This window comes from Papaver somniferum, unplaced genomic scaffold, assembly GCF_003573695.1.
Source record: "Papaver somniferum cultivar HN1 unplaced genomic scaffold, ASM357369v1 unplaced-scaffold_115, whole genome shotgun sequence".
NCBI classification, from domain to species: Eukaryota; Viridiplantae; Streptophyta; class Magnoliopsida; order Ranunculales; family Papaveraceae; genus Papaver; species Papaver somniferum.
The window spans coordinates 1,529,585-1,547,061 of NW_020620492.1; the positions used below are offsets into that span (position 1 = coordinate 1,529,585).

General features: G+C 35.0%; 1 protein-coding gene across 1 annotated transcript; it reads right to left on the bottom strand.

The window, feature by feature from the left end:
* Positions 1 to 7,354: 7,354 nt before the first annotated feature.
* On the bottom strand, positions 7,355 to 7,771 carry LOC113329089. Its single transcript, XM_026576062.1, has one exon. The coding sequence runs from the start codon at positions 7,769 to 7,771 to the stop codon at positions 7,355 to 7,357; it is 417 nt and encodes a 138-aa protein (XP_026431847.1).
* Positions 7,772 to 17,477: the final 9,706 nt, after the last annotated feature.

Here is a 17,477-nt window from a genome sequence, read left to right on the forward strand (position 1 = left end):
GGTAAAACCCTAAAAATTAAAATTATAGAAAATATATTTTTATTCTTTTTTTCCGTTCTTTTCGCTTTATCTTTAACTTTAATCTCCTGAGTCACAGATCTGAACCTTTCTTTGAGTCTAATTTCTTTTTGATTTAAAACTTGTAACAAAAAGAAAAATAACCAAGAAAACATAAAAAAGAACAAAAGAATAAAACTACTACTAAAAACAAAAACTTAAAAAACATGTCCGTGTTGGCGGCGCCAAAAACTTGCTCATTTTGCAAAAGTGGTAATAATAGTACGTTCACTCAGATCTGTGAACATTTGATTTTAAACCTAATTTCTAATACTAAAATATAAAACTCAACGGAAAGTGATATCAAGATTTTGAAAACAACTAGGATTCTGCATTTCACTCTTACTCATGATTGAATGATATTATAAGGATTTCAAAATGCTAGTCACCTTTAAGTCCTCTTATATCTTAACTAATTAGCAATTAGACAGATTTGCAAATATTATCTGTAATCATTAATCTATCAACTGATTTAACAAAGAATAACCATCAAATTAAATGATAAATAATTAGGAAAATCATGTAATCGATCGAGTTAAAACTCTGCAGAAGCAGTGATTAAGTGAATAAATAATAAACTAGATCAAATAGAATAACTAAATATTATTACCCATCAATCATGTGTAAATAGTTTGCTCCATTGCTTGGTTATGTTAAAATTAGCTCCTCATAGTAAGTAACCTTTCAAAATATTGATCCATGGCTGAATAGTGTTTACAATAGATGCAAAGAATAAAAAATAGCGAAAACAGGGAGACAACAACGTTTATACATATTGCAAGATCAGTGTTAGAAAGGAAACAGTTAAACTAAATTTTCGCAGGAATAAAAGTTCTTCAGCTGAAAAAAGTATGTGGTTTATAAAAGACAAACTTGAACTGCATTTTGTTGTTGTTCTTCTTCTTCTCTTTGTTGTTGAAGAAATATTCTATGCAACTCTGGTTTTCACTTTGTACTCTCTCCCAAACTCTCCGTCCCCCTCTTATGACTCCAACAATATATATGTATATATGCATCACATGCTCCAAATTACACGAGAATAATTAAAAAATAGTCTTTTAATTTTTAGCCAAGTTACAGAGATTTTATTCTCCTTTGCTTAACTGTTTACATGTATATTGAGTTGTCAATACTCTCTCCAACTTGTGATACGAATCCATAAGAATGTCTCCTCTTATAGCTTGCATAATTTCCAAAAATAACCAAAAAAAATCTCGATAATATCTCCACTCTCTGCTTTCTTTAAACTGATGAAATATCCCTATTTTTCAGAATCCAAAGCCATTACCACCCATGTTTATTCGAAACAAGGTGATACTAATCCATATTCAAGAATAAATCTCCTAGAATCTCGTCTGAAATCCTCTCGAAATCTTTTGCAGTTTCAAACTGTATTTTTCCGCCAAAAAACTTGTGTAAACAAGATGGAGTTCCCATAGCCGCAAAGGGGGTGCCTTTAGCACTGGGGAGCCCTTATCCAAAACTGGGGTGCCTTTAGTAATTTTCTGGGCACCATTATCACTTTTTGAGCCAATTTTTCCATAAAAGTTTGTTTACCAAAAACACCTATAAACACATAAAGTAACACAATAAGTACAAAATTAAGCACTAAGAATATAGAGAATTGAAACAAATCAAACAGAAAAATATGTTCATCTCTTACTACCAGAAATTCCATCTTTGTTAACCCTTAGGGAAATTCCTATGGCAATGGCCAAATTGAAAACTTTGTTGAGCAAGGTGGATGACCAACCACGTTTCTCCACTATGGGAAAACAAGTGGGCGGTTGACCATCAAACGTCAGGTAAAAGAACACTCGCCAGCGTGTGTAGCTCAAACTCGGCGTTCGAACCACAACCGCGGGAGTTTGAAGGTTAAATGCGACGAGCTTTGTACACACGCTGGCATGCGAAGCAAAAACGCCAACGGATAGTTTTTTGAAAATTCAAAATTCACTTTTTTACCTCTATAAATTACCATCATCTTCATACAATTCACTCACATCAAAATTCACTTTTCTTGAATTTTCTCTTCTAAATCTATTTCAATTTTTTAGTTATACTGTTGGTGGAATGGCTGAAAAGACGGTCACACATTTTTGCGATGAAAAACTTGAAGATGATGTTTCTAAGATATGTGGGAGTTTTAAAAAGATTGAAAATTATAAGAGGGAAGTGCAAGTTTTTGGAGTTGCTCGAAGAAAATGTTCCGCTAAAAGGCAGAGAAGAGCTCCAGTTTTGAAATTCAGCAACAAAAAATTCAAAAACAATGACGAAACTGTCAAAGAGCGCGTTGAATAGAAGATACGTCAAATAAAGATAAACAGGAGGCCAAAGCTTGTACTTGATTTTCATTGAAGTTGTTTGGTACTTTTTATTATTGTCTAAGTTTATATATTGTAAAAGAATTGGCAGTAATTAATACCAATGATTGAAAATATTTAGAAATTAAAATAGATTTCCACTTCAGATTAAGCGATATTTATTTCATTTTAAACTTGCATATAACATCAAACTATATTTTAATTAATTACAACAAACTCAAATCAAACTACATCAAATCCAGCGACATTATCTCTATAGAGTTCATAGCATTTAAAATGCTTAAACTCTCTTATGGTTTTTTCAGTAAACTTGCTTTGAGCGATGATTTTCTGTAAAACAGATAAACAACAAGTTAAGATATATATGATGCAGTTGACCAGTGAAAACAAAGGTAAGATACTCACTAGTTCTTCGTTGGATAATCCAGAATTGCTACGGTGAACCATCCACAAAACTTCTGTATAAGGCTTGACATCACTAGTAATACATGATAATCTTAGTTCTAGGATCTTACTGGTTTTTATGGTTTCGTTCCGCGATGCTACAAAATGTTCCAATACTCTTTCCAAGAAATAGTCATTGTTCATTGGTCTCATCATATGATGTAACCAACATCGAACAAGAGTAACATCTTCTTCCATTGTAAAGACCGGGAGAGGCATTCGAGTGCAGTGACGATATGCTTGAGATGGACCATCTTTAAGAATGTGAAAACACGCTTCGTAAAGAAAAGGTTTACCGTGAGATTCCTCCAAATTATCAAGATATGTTTGGATCACTTAGCTTCAGTTACACCGACCAACTTTTCTCGATCAATTTCCCTTACCAGAGTAACAAATGGCTGGACTGCAAACATATTATATTGAAAACGAGTATACAACCGACGAGCATCTCGGTTTCCCTGGGTTCCCGTCAGTTAGACGAACATTGTAAAAATGTTCTCCCAAAAAGGACCGTCTTGAAAGCCCATACCAACGATTACCCTATGGAAAATATATGTTTTGCATATAGTTATACCCTTTTCTTCAGTAAACTTGTGACCACTATTTCTAGCAGACAATTATGCAAAGTGAAAGAGATTAAGAGTTTTAGAAAGAAATAAGAAGATGTGAATTTGGAGATAGGAAGAATGGAACTTATAGGATGAGAAAGAAAATCGATCCATTAGAAATTTAGTCGTTGGCATTTGTAGTAAAACCACGCAGATTTACCATGACCGCCCGTTTGAATTACCAACGGCTATTTTTTTATTATAAATACAGTATTAGGTTTGATTCTTAACCAAACCAACAGATTTCTTTCAAGACAATAACATCCACCATGTTTTCTGAAGGCAAAGAGAAGCAAATATAATGTGCCGAAGCAAAAGAGGTTTGTCCACTATGTTTCATGGATAACCACAGTGTTATGCAATCCTTGGATGTATTCAAAGTGTCCGCGGGCAGGTTGTTCACGCATCAGAATGGTGATTGAATCACAACCGGAAAAGCTCAGGTATTTGCAATGTTAAGATCCCAACTGTCCATAGGAACCACATATGCTAGATGATGCAATGAAGGTTAAAGAAGAAGAAGAAAAGTTTGCAACACTCTGCAAAAACTTCAAACTAAAATCCAAATTGAAGAAGAAGTTATTACACTGCAAGCATTGTGGATATGGATATCACGAATACAAACATTGTCCACAGAGAATCAGTGGATGCTCAAATCCCGGTTGCAAGACTTTTAAGCATTTGTGCACTTCTTCTGAAAAAGACACATATTGAAGGCCTTTCTTGAAATGTCCTAGCTGTTTTTTGGTGGAGTGGGTTGATTGAAGTTGAAGGACAAATCCATTCATTATGGTATTATGTTATTTATTTTGGTGTCTATTTTGTGTTATTATGATTATCTAAATCAAACATGTGGGTATCTTCACATTTTCACCATCAATATGATAACTAATTTAAATATTTCTTGTATTAAATATTGCACCATCAATATCATAAATAAAAACATACTGCATTGAATTAAACAACTACATCATACATGAGAATAAAGGAAATACATTTGATTAAAACAACTACTATATAGGCGTCAATTCTCGTCGGTGGTGGAATTCCTAGGACGATGTAGGGATCGTATCTGTTGAGCACCCTAATAGCGCGTTTGGATACACATCCAGAAGTAACTTTTTGACTTCTAGAAGTCAAAAAGTAAGAAGTCGGTTTGGGTGTAGAATTTCAGAACGACTTCTAGAAGCAGAAAAGTCGACTTTTTGTGAAGCAAAATATCTGGACTTCTGACTTCTGGAACTTCTTAAAATTTAGCGTGAAGAACCCCGAGAGTGAGCTCGTGAATCCCTTTTTGTACAGTTTCTTAAAATTTACGGCAAATGACATATGGAATGGTGAGACCTAGTTTTCAACAAATATTTCTTAAGGGATTTTTAATGTGATATCCTGCAATCAATTTAGAGGGATCGTGGAGTTATGCTTTTAACTTTCAACCCTTAAATTTATGTAGGAAATACCAATAGGTCCTACAAATAATATATTAGAGGGAGTCTAGTCCAGTTGACCTAGTTAACTGTTTGTTTGGTCCTTTTTGGAAATATATATTATAGTTTGGTCCTTGGGTGATGTCATGGATGATGTAATTGTCATCTTGTAGTGGCAGAAATAACCTTTTGGGTTCATATATACACAAAAAAAGAGAAGAAAATATCTTATTTTAAGATTCACTTTCTCTCTCTCCTTTATTTTCAGATTTACATTCTCTCTCTTCTTTATTTCAAGATCTAGTTTTTTCTTCTCCCCATTTTTTTTTCTCTGCTCATGATGAAGACGATGAAGATGATGATGAACGACAATGTTTTTGGGATCTTTGTTCTCTACTAATGCTATTATTGATGATGATGATGATGATGATGATGATGATAAAGACGATAAAGAAGATGATGATGATAAAGTTTTTGCATTTCTTTTTCGTTTTTGTTGATTTTCTGCTGTTGTTGAAGATGAGGAAGATGATAAATACGATGAAGATGATGATAGTTTTTTTGTTTCTTTTTTCGTCTCTACTGTTTGATGTTGTTGTTGAAGATGATGAACATGATGAATACGATATTGTTGGTGTTGTTTTGAAGACTATGATGTTTGTTGCTGCTGTTGAAGACGACGGAAGAGTTTTTATCAGGAGTTCATTTCTGGAATGAACTCTGTTTTTTTAGGTTTTTATATGGAGTTCATTTCTGGAATGAACTCTGTTTTTTTTAGCTTTTTATATGGAGTTCATTTCTGGAATGAACTCTGTTTTTTTAGCTTTTTGTATGGAGTTCATTTCTGGAATGAACTCTGTTTTTTTTAGCTTTTTGTATGGAGTTCATTTCTGGAATGAACTCTGTTTTTTTAGCTTTTTATATGGAGTTCATTTCTGGAATGAACTCTGTTTTTTTTAGTTTTTTATATGGAGTTCATTTCTGGAATGAACTCTGTTTTTTTTAGCTTTTTATATGGAGTTCATTTCTGGAATTAACAGACATGGGACCACGGAAGGGTACTTTAAAAAAATATTAAATGGACAAAAGTACCCTTCCGTGTCATTTCTGGAATGAACTCTGGTTTTTTTAGGTGATTTCTGAAAAAATAAGTAGAAATTAACATGAGTTCATTTGAAGAATGAACTGCTACAAAAAAATAAGTAGAAATTAACACGGAAGGGTACTTTTGTCCATTTAATATTTTTAAATAATTATGGACCAAACAGTAAATGCGTTTTCCCAAAGGACTAAACAGACATGGGACCACCTAAAAAAGAACCAAACGATATTTTTCCCTAAATTTATTCACGGGATATTTTTGGGTCAATCTGAATTTATACTGCCTTTGTCCCTATTAAAAAGGTGAAATATTGGATTTTCCTATTCCCACTAAATAGGTAAAATTCTAATTCCAAAGTGCCTTATGAATAGTTCTAGACATACAACATTTTAGACAACACTAAAATAACCTCCTCACAGGGCCATTTTTGGGTCCTACAATTAAAAGTTATGCGAGAGGATTGTTAGTGTTGTCTAAAATGTTGTATGTCTAAAATTTTTGTATTCTTATTTATGTTGCACAGGGAATTGTATTAAGAATAAGATAGGCATAAAAACATAAAAAATTATAAAAACCAAGTAATTTCTTAATCCAAGAGATGTTACCTTGTTCGCCTTTATATAGAGACGAGTGGAGCATATAGCCAAGAATGGAGCCGGCCCATTGCAAGGATGTGCACTTGCACCTCCTGCTCAGCTGGTTCCAAAGCCTATTTTAGGCCCAATAAGAAATATTTTTATATATCTAAGCCTATTTTTGCTTCTTTGCACCCCTAAATTTTTCTTTTTTGCATCACATAACAAATTTTTACACCCCATCTCATAATTCTTGGCTCCACCCTTGCATATAATAACACAATATTTATGTATTCCGACAAAATGGCTAAGGTAGTTACAAAATCGGCAGTGCTATTTGGCTCCCTAATCTCCACCTCCCTATTTTTCTCCCTACAATCTAAATCCCATATTAGAGGAATGGTGAACCCCACCTGAACCTGAATGCGGATCTCGATATGAATGTGGGGCTTAGATTATAGGGAAGTGAATAGGGAGCCGATTAGCATTTCCGTTACCAAATCTCACGAGGCTTGCCAATGTGGTGGTGAAAATTATTTTATTTTACAGATACGGTATGTGGTAGCCCCCACGTGATGTTTGTGATGTTTTCCAGAAACCAGCTAGTGCACTAAAGAAAATGGGAAAATACAAGAAAAAAAAATTAAAGAAAGTTTTTACTAATTTACATGGAGATCCCATTCTAAAACACGGGCTACCATGATCATAGCTCTAAACTATCTTCAACTTTTTCTGCGTCACACCGTCAAACACATTTCCAATGTAAGAAAAATCTTTAAGAAGCGTGCATAACTTTAGAGCTCATTTTTCTAATGGTTTAATCAGAAAGATTACTCTCCAAACTATTTTCTCTACAGTATCGAAGCTCTAATGAAACTTGTCTTTCCATTTGAAGTTGCTTATAAAAATTATTAATAAACATTTCAGCTTTGTCATCAATATCTTGATCATCAGTAGATAAAATACTTGTCGTTCTTGAAATTTCTCTTCTCAGTGAAGGAGAATTTAATCCCATCTGATCAATACCATGTTGATGATGACGACGATCTTCAATAAAACTTAGTAAACCAGATTGATTATTATTATTATTAAAACTTAATCTTCTCTGGCTTGATGATGAACCAACCATTGATGCTAATCTCCATTTACTAATAATATTGAAATTTAATACATATCTTACTTTCTTAACAGCTCTTTTTAGTCTGCTTAACAATTTCCAATCCTCTAAAACCATTCTTGATCAAAATTCAAGATAGTTTGATCATGAAACAACAATCTGATTATCAGTTTTGACGAGGAGTGAAAATAGAGAAAATAGTTGCTGTTTGATTTTGACAACATTATGTCTGGAAGATCATGGTTTTTATAAAGAAAAGTTTTTTTTTTGGTTCCTTTTAGTGATCATCATGCATGCATCCAGATATATTAGGTAGTGTAATTAAGTGGGTCAACTGGAGTAAGTTGTTTCTTTATAACATCAGCTGTCTTGAGCCAAGAACTCTATTTTGTATCATTACTCAGACACGCATCTTAAAAAGCCATCGACAGGGCTAAACATACACCGTTCGTAACCGTGAAACAGCTGTTATGACTGGTTTGGTATTGTCGGTTACGCAGAACCGGCAACTCTTCTTAAACCGCCGGTTGCCTGTAACCGACAAAAGTTTATATTATTCTGTTTTATTTTTGTTGGTTCTGAAAAACCATTGGTTTATAGGCGGGGCAATTGCCCGTCGGTTTATCTCATATGCCACAACTAAAATCAGGTTCCATAAAAACTACCTAAACAAGAACTTTTACTGAAACTGAAGAAAGTACAGTATACTAAGATCATATTACTATATATGTTAAGCAATTTCACTTTTTTTTTAGTTAAAAGCACAAAAGGAAGTGAAAGTGCAACACATCTACATTTTATTACCTTCTGATTCAATGTTGCAGTTCCTTCTTTTTTACAATCCAGCCAGAGCAGCAAGCTCGGCAAGTTTAGTACACAAATCATGGTAATGCTCAGGCGCGTCATCGTTAGTCCAACAACTGAAACCCACTTTAACCTTTGTATGAGCTCTTGTCCCGTCTTTCCGCCACCATCCCAAAATGCACTTATCTGGGAGCTTTTTTACACCGTTATGACACAAAACACTTAGAGCATGCCTGCATGGAATTCCATCAAATGTAAACTTCTGACAAGTACAATGAACACTACATTCTTCTGCATGATATGTCACATGAAAAGTCTTCGGCATTATATATACAATCTTCTTCAAGTCCTGAAATTTGTCAAGTAAAATTTCACGGAAATTATCTCAGTGAACACATCCGTAGGTTCTGACTTCTAATTATAAAGCACGAACCAACTTTTGGGGGAACTAGATAAACATAGAAATAAGCTGCTGTTTTTTCGATAGCCATATTTTACTCGACTATTGGCATAGTTGACACAATTCTACATAATTGAAAATCAACTAAACTGAATTACTCCTAAACACTTGCACAAAAAAAAGTAAATAAGATGGATGCACATGTGGTGAGATAACTGAAGCTCAGACAGTACTCCTGTATCGACACAGCAAAATAAGTAGTCAATCCATGAGGGTTCTCCTATCCGGTGAGAGCGAGTCAGTGACTTATTCAAAGCAGTTTGCAGATTTTTTTTTTTATTATTATATTAGTGCAAGAAGATAAATAAAATGGATGGATATGCCATTTGACAATGACAACTGAAACTCACGCATGTTTTTGTATTGACAATGCAAGAATGTAGTTAAACTACATCAAATATACAAATCACACCAATGACTCAGATGACCTATAGTAATGAGATGAGAATTATTGTGAAAAACTCACTGGTTTGAGAGGCTTTTAATCTCTGGTTGAATGTAGCCATCATCAAGTTCGAATCTTCGGTCCAGTTTGACATTTCGGCAATTTCCAAGGGAAAACTAAATGCACACAGATCCCTCTATTTCCTAAAGGGAAAAATTACCACGGTGTTAATAAGCTTAAGATAGGCAGGACAGAAGACATAATATGTTTATCTAATTTCCAGAGAAATGTTTATCTCAGTGGCGTGGAATTCATGTAATAAAGACCTGTGTAATTTCACCCATGGATAAAAAGCATGTATATTGCATGCACAGAATGCAGATATCACCAACTAATTATAAGGTTTAACACTTTGTTTCAGAGGATATAAACAAGAGCTTAAAAGATGAAATTATTTATACAAAAAAATGCAAAAAAAAAAAAACGTACAGATAAAAACAGCTTATCCAAAAGAGGAACAATTGGTTAAAAGTTGGGCACACTCTAATACATTATACATGTCAATTTATAGGTTACTAACTTGCAACGAGTTCTTCTTTGACACAAATTCCACAGAGAACTTCCAAGGGGTCCCATTTTTTTTGACATTGCGAGGAATTGATATAAAAATGCTCAGAAGTTATAAATGAGGACAAAATTGACAATGAAACACGCTCTGCATGAGGATTTTCCTAATACTACTGGAAAATTGGCGTCCCAACAAACTACAAATATTGAATAAGACTGCAAATAAAGTTTTAACTCATCTAACTTCAACAAAATATAAAATTTCTCCTTTCCTTTTGATAGAATTTAGTGGTACCTTAGTTCCTCTGAGAGTTTGACCAGCCAAGAAACTGAAGATGGATAACTGGATAGTACACCGCAGATCCCTTGCTATATGGTAAAACTGCGGAAATAGTTCCATCTTTTGTAACTCCCAATTCTGTATATTACCAGCAACCATTATATCAAAATTCGTAATGAAGGTCAAATTTCGCAATAATAGTAACATTCAACCACATTAAAACCCGTTTTTAATACAAGGATTATAGATTTCAGTTTATATGCAGATCCAACTGGCTAATTCTCCCGCCGAATGTGTCAAAACAAAAAAAACAAAAAAAAAACTGGCTAATTCTTATGCAGGTTTCCGATGTTTACAACATTGACTTCGGGAAATAAACTAGTGGAGGCATGTTGGTTGAAGGTATAAGCCACTGACAAGGACTTGGAAACTGATGATATGATATGCCGAGCACAATCAGTTACGTTCCATTTATTAGGTCAAATTCGTAACAATGTCTGTTTTCTGATCAAGAGTAACATACACAACCGTCTGTTTTGTGATCTGAAACATTGTTTTTACGTACTTCTCAAGTGAAAGTTTACCTGTCTTAATGCATCACAATGGACTTAAAAGAATCCTTTCAGATTTTAAATAAAAAATGACTTTCAAATTTTAGCACAAACGATAATAGGTTCATTAACAATCTTACCTTCTAGACCACCCGGCTAAGAGCATAATAGGTGCACACCAGTGAAGCATACATGGGTTTTCATCTCACATTGCAAAAAAAAACAGCTGTAATCAGATTAATCGAAAATTATGATAAGAAAATAAAGTTTTCACAAAAAGTCACAAGGTAAAAGTATTTATGTTTAGTCATGTTAGAAAGTTGATCAGAAGAAGTACAAATAATGAAGTCATTTTATGGTGCCTTTATCGAATGTTATATTCAGGATTTGGGAAGCGCGGAAAAATGCATCACTCTGTTATTGATCATTAGGTCTAGATCTAGCATTTGTTTTCAAGTGCCATTGATGTTAATAACACTTGATGAAAAGAAACAATGCCAATCTAAAACTAACACTAAGTTTTATGGATGAATTGTAGGGAATGATTTGACCGAGAACAGTGGCGAAAAAGGTGTGTTCCCAGTCCTATCTCCTCTGTTGCACGGAACGTCTGAGGGAAGAAAAATTTAGGCGCGATACTGTGTCTCGCCAAAGAAAACACTTGAAGCGAGGCATCATATCTCACTACTCTACTTTAATATGTCCCGCTCCATCTGAGAGAGATACGATGTCTCGCTCAGTTATATAATTTGTTTGACCTTTATTGATGACAGTCTGATTACATCCCTATTAAACTGTAGAAATAGACTGAAAGAAGTGACAAGAACTTGCAAAAGCTGTTGAATGAGAACACTTATCACCAAACCATTTTCGTCTCGCTTAAAGTAGAGTAGCGGGACATCTTTAAGGTGTTTTTTCTGGCGAGACACAAGTGTGTCGTCACATCATTCAATCTCATCCTACAGTTTTTGCAGGCCGGCATCTCATCACTTTTTTCAGTCAATTCTACAGTTGAGTAGTAGGAAGGTAATCTCAACGAGACATGGTATCTCGCTCGCATGTCTCGCTTAAAATGTTTCAATATCTCGCCTAAATTTTTCTTCCCTTAAACATTTTGTGCAATTGAGAAGAGAGACTGGGAACACGCCTTCTTGGACCGGTTTTTAGTCAAATCATTCCATACAATTCATCCATGAGACTTAGCCTAAGGTTAGCTATACTTCTAAGCTACCCTTAGGCTAAGTCTTATGGATGAATCGTAGGGACTTCATCAAACCATATAACCAAGAGGAACTTCTCTAGGTGAACTATTCAAATCTATCCCTTCTCTGCACAGTAACTTCATTATATCTGCTGTGACTTGTAATGAACTAATCCACGCCCAATTCATAAGGAAAATGCTAGAAAACTAGTGGGTGGCGCTAACACTAAAAAATAGCAGTGGGCATAGATGCCCTATCCAACCTTGGATCATGAAGTCAATCCAAAGGGTTCATCAATCAATCCCAAGGATTAGGGCCTCCATGTGGGCACTTAATACCATTGTCAAAAAATCAGAAGAAGAACCCATTTCAATACCATTGCACAAATAATCCATAGGTGTGAATTCAATGAAATCACAAGCAGTGATGGAGCCAGGATAGGCATGGAGGCGGGGCAATTGCCTTCCGATAGCCTATGCTGGGTTCACACTGCCAGTAATTTCGTCTATTTAAAATTTGTATGCTAGCCAACCAAGCCTATTTAGAATGCTCTACACCCCAACGTACTTTGAGAGAGAACTAGAAGCAGTAGTAGTACAATACCGAAAAATACGTTGGTTAAGCCACTGAGAAGGACTCAAAAACTGATGATACGACATGCAGAAATATAATTACTTGCATTGATAAATGAAAAGAATAACCTAGACAATCAAACTGAATTAAAACTCGTCATATCCACTCCAATAGATGAATGAAAAGAATAACCTAGACAATGCTTGTTTTGTGACCTGAACACATGGTTCTTAAGAACTTCTCAAGTGAAACTATATCTTTTTCATAGAGCACAACTAACCAAGGGTTTGGAGGTATTATCTATTCCTACACTACAGATTTACTGCTTACATACATAAAACTGAGCGAACAAATTTATCGAGTAGAATCACAACCTTATTTCGAAAGGCAAAAACAAAATATAAGATTCTACTGTTGTATTTCGAATGTAGAGTTCGAACATATAGAATTTGCCAAACAAATACAACGCCATCACAGAAATGTAGCAGGTGACAATAATGCAGAATTACTGATCTTTCACAGCAGACTATACAGCTGCTGGAGATGGAGAGTTGCTGTAATTCATAAACTTGTATCAAAGTAATTAAGAAGTTAAGCCAACTAAGAGTGATTTTTCTTGCTTCCTAACCTAGATTTGTCATCAAGAGTTCTTGCCAGCTTATCTCATATGCCACAACTAGCTTCAGGTTTCATAAAGTCTTAAACAACTCTTGAAAACTACCCAAACAAGAACTTAAATTGAAATTGGAGAAAGTACAGTTGTTCTAACCAAATACCCGTAAGAAAACAAAAGAGGAATTCAGTGGACCTTCTAACGCTTCCTTTTCCACCAATGCGGATCACACCAGCCATCTTCTGAAGCTTCTTTAAATTCATCTGCATTTGTACGAGAGGAAATTAGGGATCCTAGACAGCTTATTTCAATGTAGTCAAACTTCTAAGACGAAATTGAAACCTAGCTAGGGTTAGACAGTGGGGAAGGGGGGTATTTGGCTCAAAATTATAGCTTATAGTTATATGGAGCAGAATGTACAATATATACAACTACAGTTTACAAACCTCACCAGTATAAGGATGGAAATTCCTGCCTCAGCATAATCCTTTAATACTTTGCACCCACTATTCAATCACCTTGACAACCAGTCGAAACAGTTAATAATGTTTACGACTACAATTAACTTTGCTTTCTTTCTTAAATGGGTTCATCTTCTTGGAATGATGTTTCTAACAATAACATAACGGCTTAAGTTATGGATACTATAATTTCCTACTAAACAAGTAGTATAACAGCTGTAGTAGTTATTGAAGTCAGCATAATTTATAACAGCATCAGAGAAAACGAACTCATATTACCTTGGCGATTTCATACTCTCGGACAGCAATCATCTTCACATCTTCAGCAACTTGTATGGTTTCCTTCAACTATTCTATTTTGCAAATCCAAGAACTTGTCCCTACCAAATATTGTGGAGGATGCAGCTTCAAATCTTTCAGCCCCTAAATGCAAGGAAGCCAGTTCCGAAATAACAGTCTGTACTGTCAACAAAGCACTTGTAAGAACACTTCCCACAGCTAACATCGTTACTCATGCAGTGTGTACCAAAACTAGTTAACACAATTTCACAGAAATAACCTCCGTGAAAAAATCCCACATGTTCTGACTTCTAATTACAAGACCCAAACCAACTTTCTGGGGAAATCAGATGGACATAAAAATAAGCTGGTGGTTTTTCTACATCTGTTTTTATATTTTTTGACTCTCGGTATAATGGTCAGTTGACTCAGTTCTGGATAATTGAAAATTAACTAAACAGAATTAGTCCTAAACACTTCCACGTAAATAAGATGGATGCATATGTTTGTGACAACTGAAGCTCAGACAGCACTTCTGTATGGACACAGAAAGAAAGTAGTCAAACCATCCAGTGAGGTTTCTCAAATCCAGTAACTTACTATGAACAGTTTGCAGATTAACTTATTTATTAGTGCAAAAAGGTAAATTAAATGGATGTATATGCCACTAGATTGCTAAAAATCACGCAAGATTTTTGTATTGACAATGCAAGAATGTAACTAAACCACATCACATATACAGAGCACACCAACGACCCAGGTTTGACCAACAGTAATGAGATAAGAAAGAAGTATTGCGAAAATTACTTGTTCAAGAGGCTTTTATTCTCTGGACGAATGTAGCCTGGCCATCACCACGTTTGAAAATCTCCGGTGCAGTTTGACATTTCCTAGGTAAAGCTAAAAATGCACCCAGATCCCTCCATTTCCTAAATGGAAAATCAGCTTAAGAAAGGTAGGACGGAAGATTCAATTGCATTCTCTTATCCATTCCCAATGGAACTATCTAATCTCCGGGGAAAAAAATCTCAACGGCAAGCAATTAGTGTATACAGACCTGTATAATTTCGCTCATGGATAAAAAGATGCACAGTAAAGGCACATAATGAAGATACCACTAAGTTATTTATAATGCTCGACAACATTGACTTCGAGAAAGAAGCTAGTTGCAGTAAAATGTTGGGAGGTTTTTGTTAAGGGTATGAGCCACTAAGGACTTGGAAACTGATGATACGATGTGCTGAAGTAATCAGTTACATTGACACAGGAGAACCAGATCATATTACAAACAGCTCACAAATAGAATCAAAATTCATTATTTGCCAATGAAAAAACTCACATGTATTCAGTCCAAAAAATGAATGACGATTATAAGACCCGATTATAACCTAGAAAATGTCTGTTTTTCATCTGAAACATGGTATTTATGTACTTTCAAGTTAAAATTTATCCGTCTGAATGAATCACAGTGGATTTAAAAAAAAATAAAAAGAATCCTGTCAGATTTCAAATAAAAATTTGCTCAAGACTTTCGACTATTATCACAAACAATAACAGGTCCATTAACAATCTTACCTCCACCGACCACACGGCTAAGAGCATAAGCTGGGTGTAGCATTGAATAGCCTGGAAGCGGGGCCCTGTAATATTAGTTGACTGCCATTGAAGTATGTATAAATTGTACGCATTCTTTAAGCACCTCTATCAGATCATAAAAATATAGCAATCCTTTTTAAAATGCATGACCGACATCAAAATATAGTAGAACATTCAATGAAGCATACATGGCGTTTTGATCTCGCATTGCAAAAAACAGCTATAACCAGTTAAACTGAAACTTTCCTACCAGTATAAAAGACAAAAAAGGATATAAAGTTTTCACAATAAGTCACAAGACAAGCATACTGGCATTCAGGCGCACAAATTATAACTTTCTTTGAGTTTTCAACATTGAGTAGCAGAAATGAAATGAGACATATTATAAAGTTCATCCGATGAAGAATAAATAATTTGAGTCTTTGTTAACGTGCCTTCATTGAATGTCATGTTCAGGATAAGGGAAATACAAACATCACTCTGTTATCAAATGATAACTCAACCATATTTCGTTTCAAGTGCCATTGATGTCAATAGTACTTGATTAAAAGAAACAATGCATATTCAAAACTAAGGTAAGTTATCCTTCTTGGAGGTATCCCAATATATATAATTCGTCAAACATATAACCAAGAGAAACTTCTCTAATACTTTTAATACGAAAACGAACAAATCTAACAAATCCCAGCACAATGACATCACTATATCTGCTGTTGAGTTGAAATGAACTAAACCAAGCCCAAATCATAAGGAAAATGCTAGTACACTAGGGAGTGGTGCAAACACTATAAAACAGCAGTGGGGCACATGCCCTATCCAGCCTTGGATCACGAATTTCGCTCCAAGAGGTTCATCAATCAATCCCAAGGATTAGGGCTCATGTAGCCACCACATTGACTTGCTAGCACCAGCACCAGCACCGGCACCCTAGGAACAAGACCCCATTTCAATACATTGCCCAAAAAGGAAATACCTACTAAATCCATACGTGTGAATTCGATAAAAATTGCAAGCAGTGGCGGAGCCAGGATAGGACATGGAGGCGGGGCAATTGCCACACAATGGCCTATACTGGGTCCACCACTACCAGTAATCTCGTCTAATTAACACTTGGAAGATATGTTGGCTGAAAGTGTAAGCCACTGTCAATTGCCACCAAGCCTATTTCATATGCTTTGCACCCCAACATACTTCAATAAAGAAAGTAGAAGCAGTGGTAGTACAATATTGGAAGATATGGTGGCTGAAAGTATAATCCACTGTCAAAACTGATGATACAACATGCAGAAGTATAATTACTTGCATTTGACAAATTAGAAAAAGTTCCCGTCACAAAAAGCCCATCCAATAGAATTCCAATTCCCTATTTGTGAAGTAAAATGCTCGTCGTATTCAGTCCAATAAATGAATCGAAGGTATAACCTAAATAATATTTGTTTTCAGATCTGGAATATGGTTCCAGGTACTTCTAAGTGAAATCCTATCTGTTTACACTTTTCATAAAGCACAGCTAACTAAGGCTTTGGAAGTATTATCTATTCCACGACAAAACAAATAGAATACAGATTAGTGCTTATTTACATGAAACCAAATATATAATCTACAGAGTGAGTGATGCACATGAAGGATGAAAATAGAATGACAACTTTATTTCACAAGGCACGAATGAAATATAAGATTCTACTGATGTATTTCAAATGAGAAGTTTGAACATATAGAATCGCCAAGCGAATACAATGTCATTGCAGAAAAGTAACAGGTGACGGAATGAAGCAGAATTACTGATCTTTCACAGCAGGTTATACAGAATTACGCCTGCTGTAATTGATAAAGCTTAAGAAAGATCGTATTAAAGTAGTTTAAAAGTTAAGCCAACTGGGAGTGGTTTCTTGCTTCCGGACCTAGATTTGGGATCAAAAGTTTTTGTCAGTTTATCTCATACGCTACAACTAGTTTCGGCTTCCATAAAGTCAACCAAATCTTGAAAACTACACTAACAACAACTTAAACTGAAAATTGAAGAAAGTACAGTTGTTACTAAAGCAAATGATA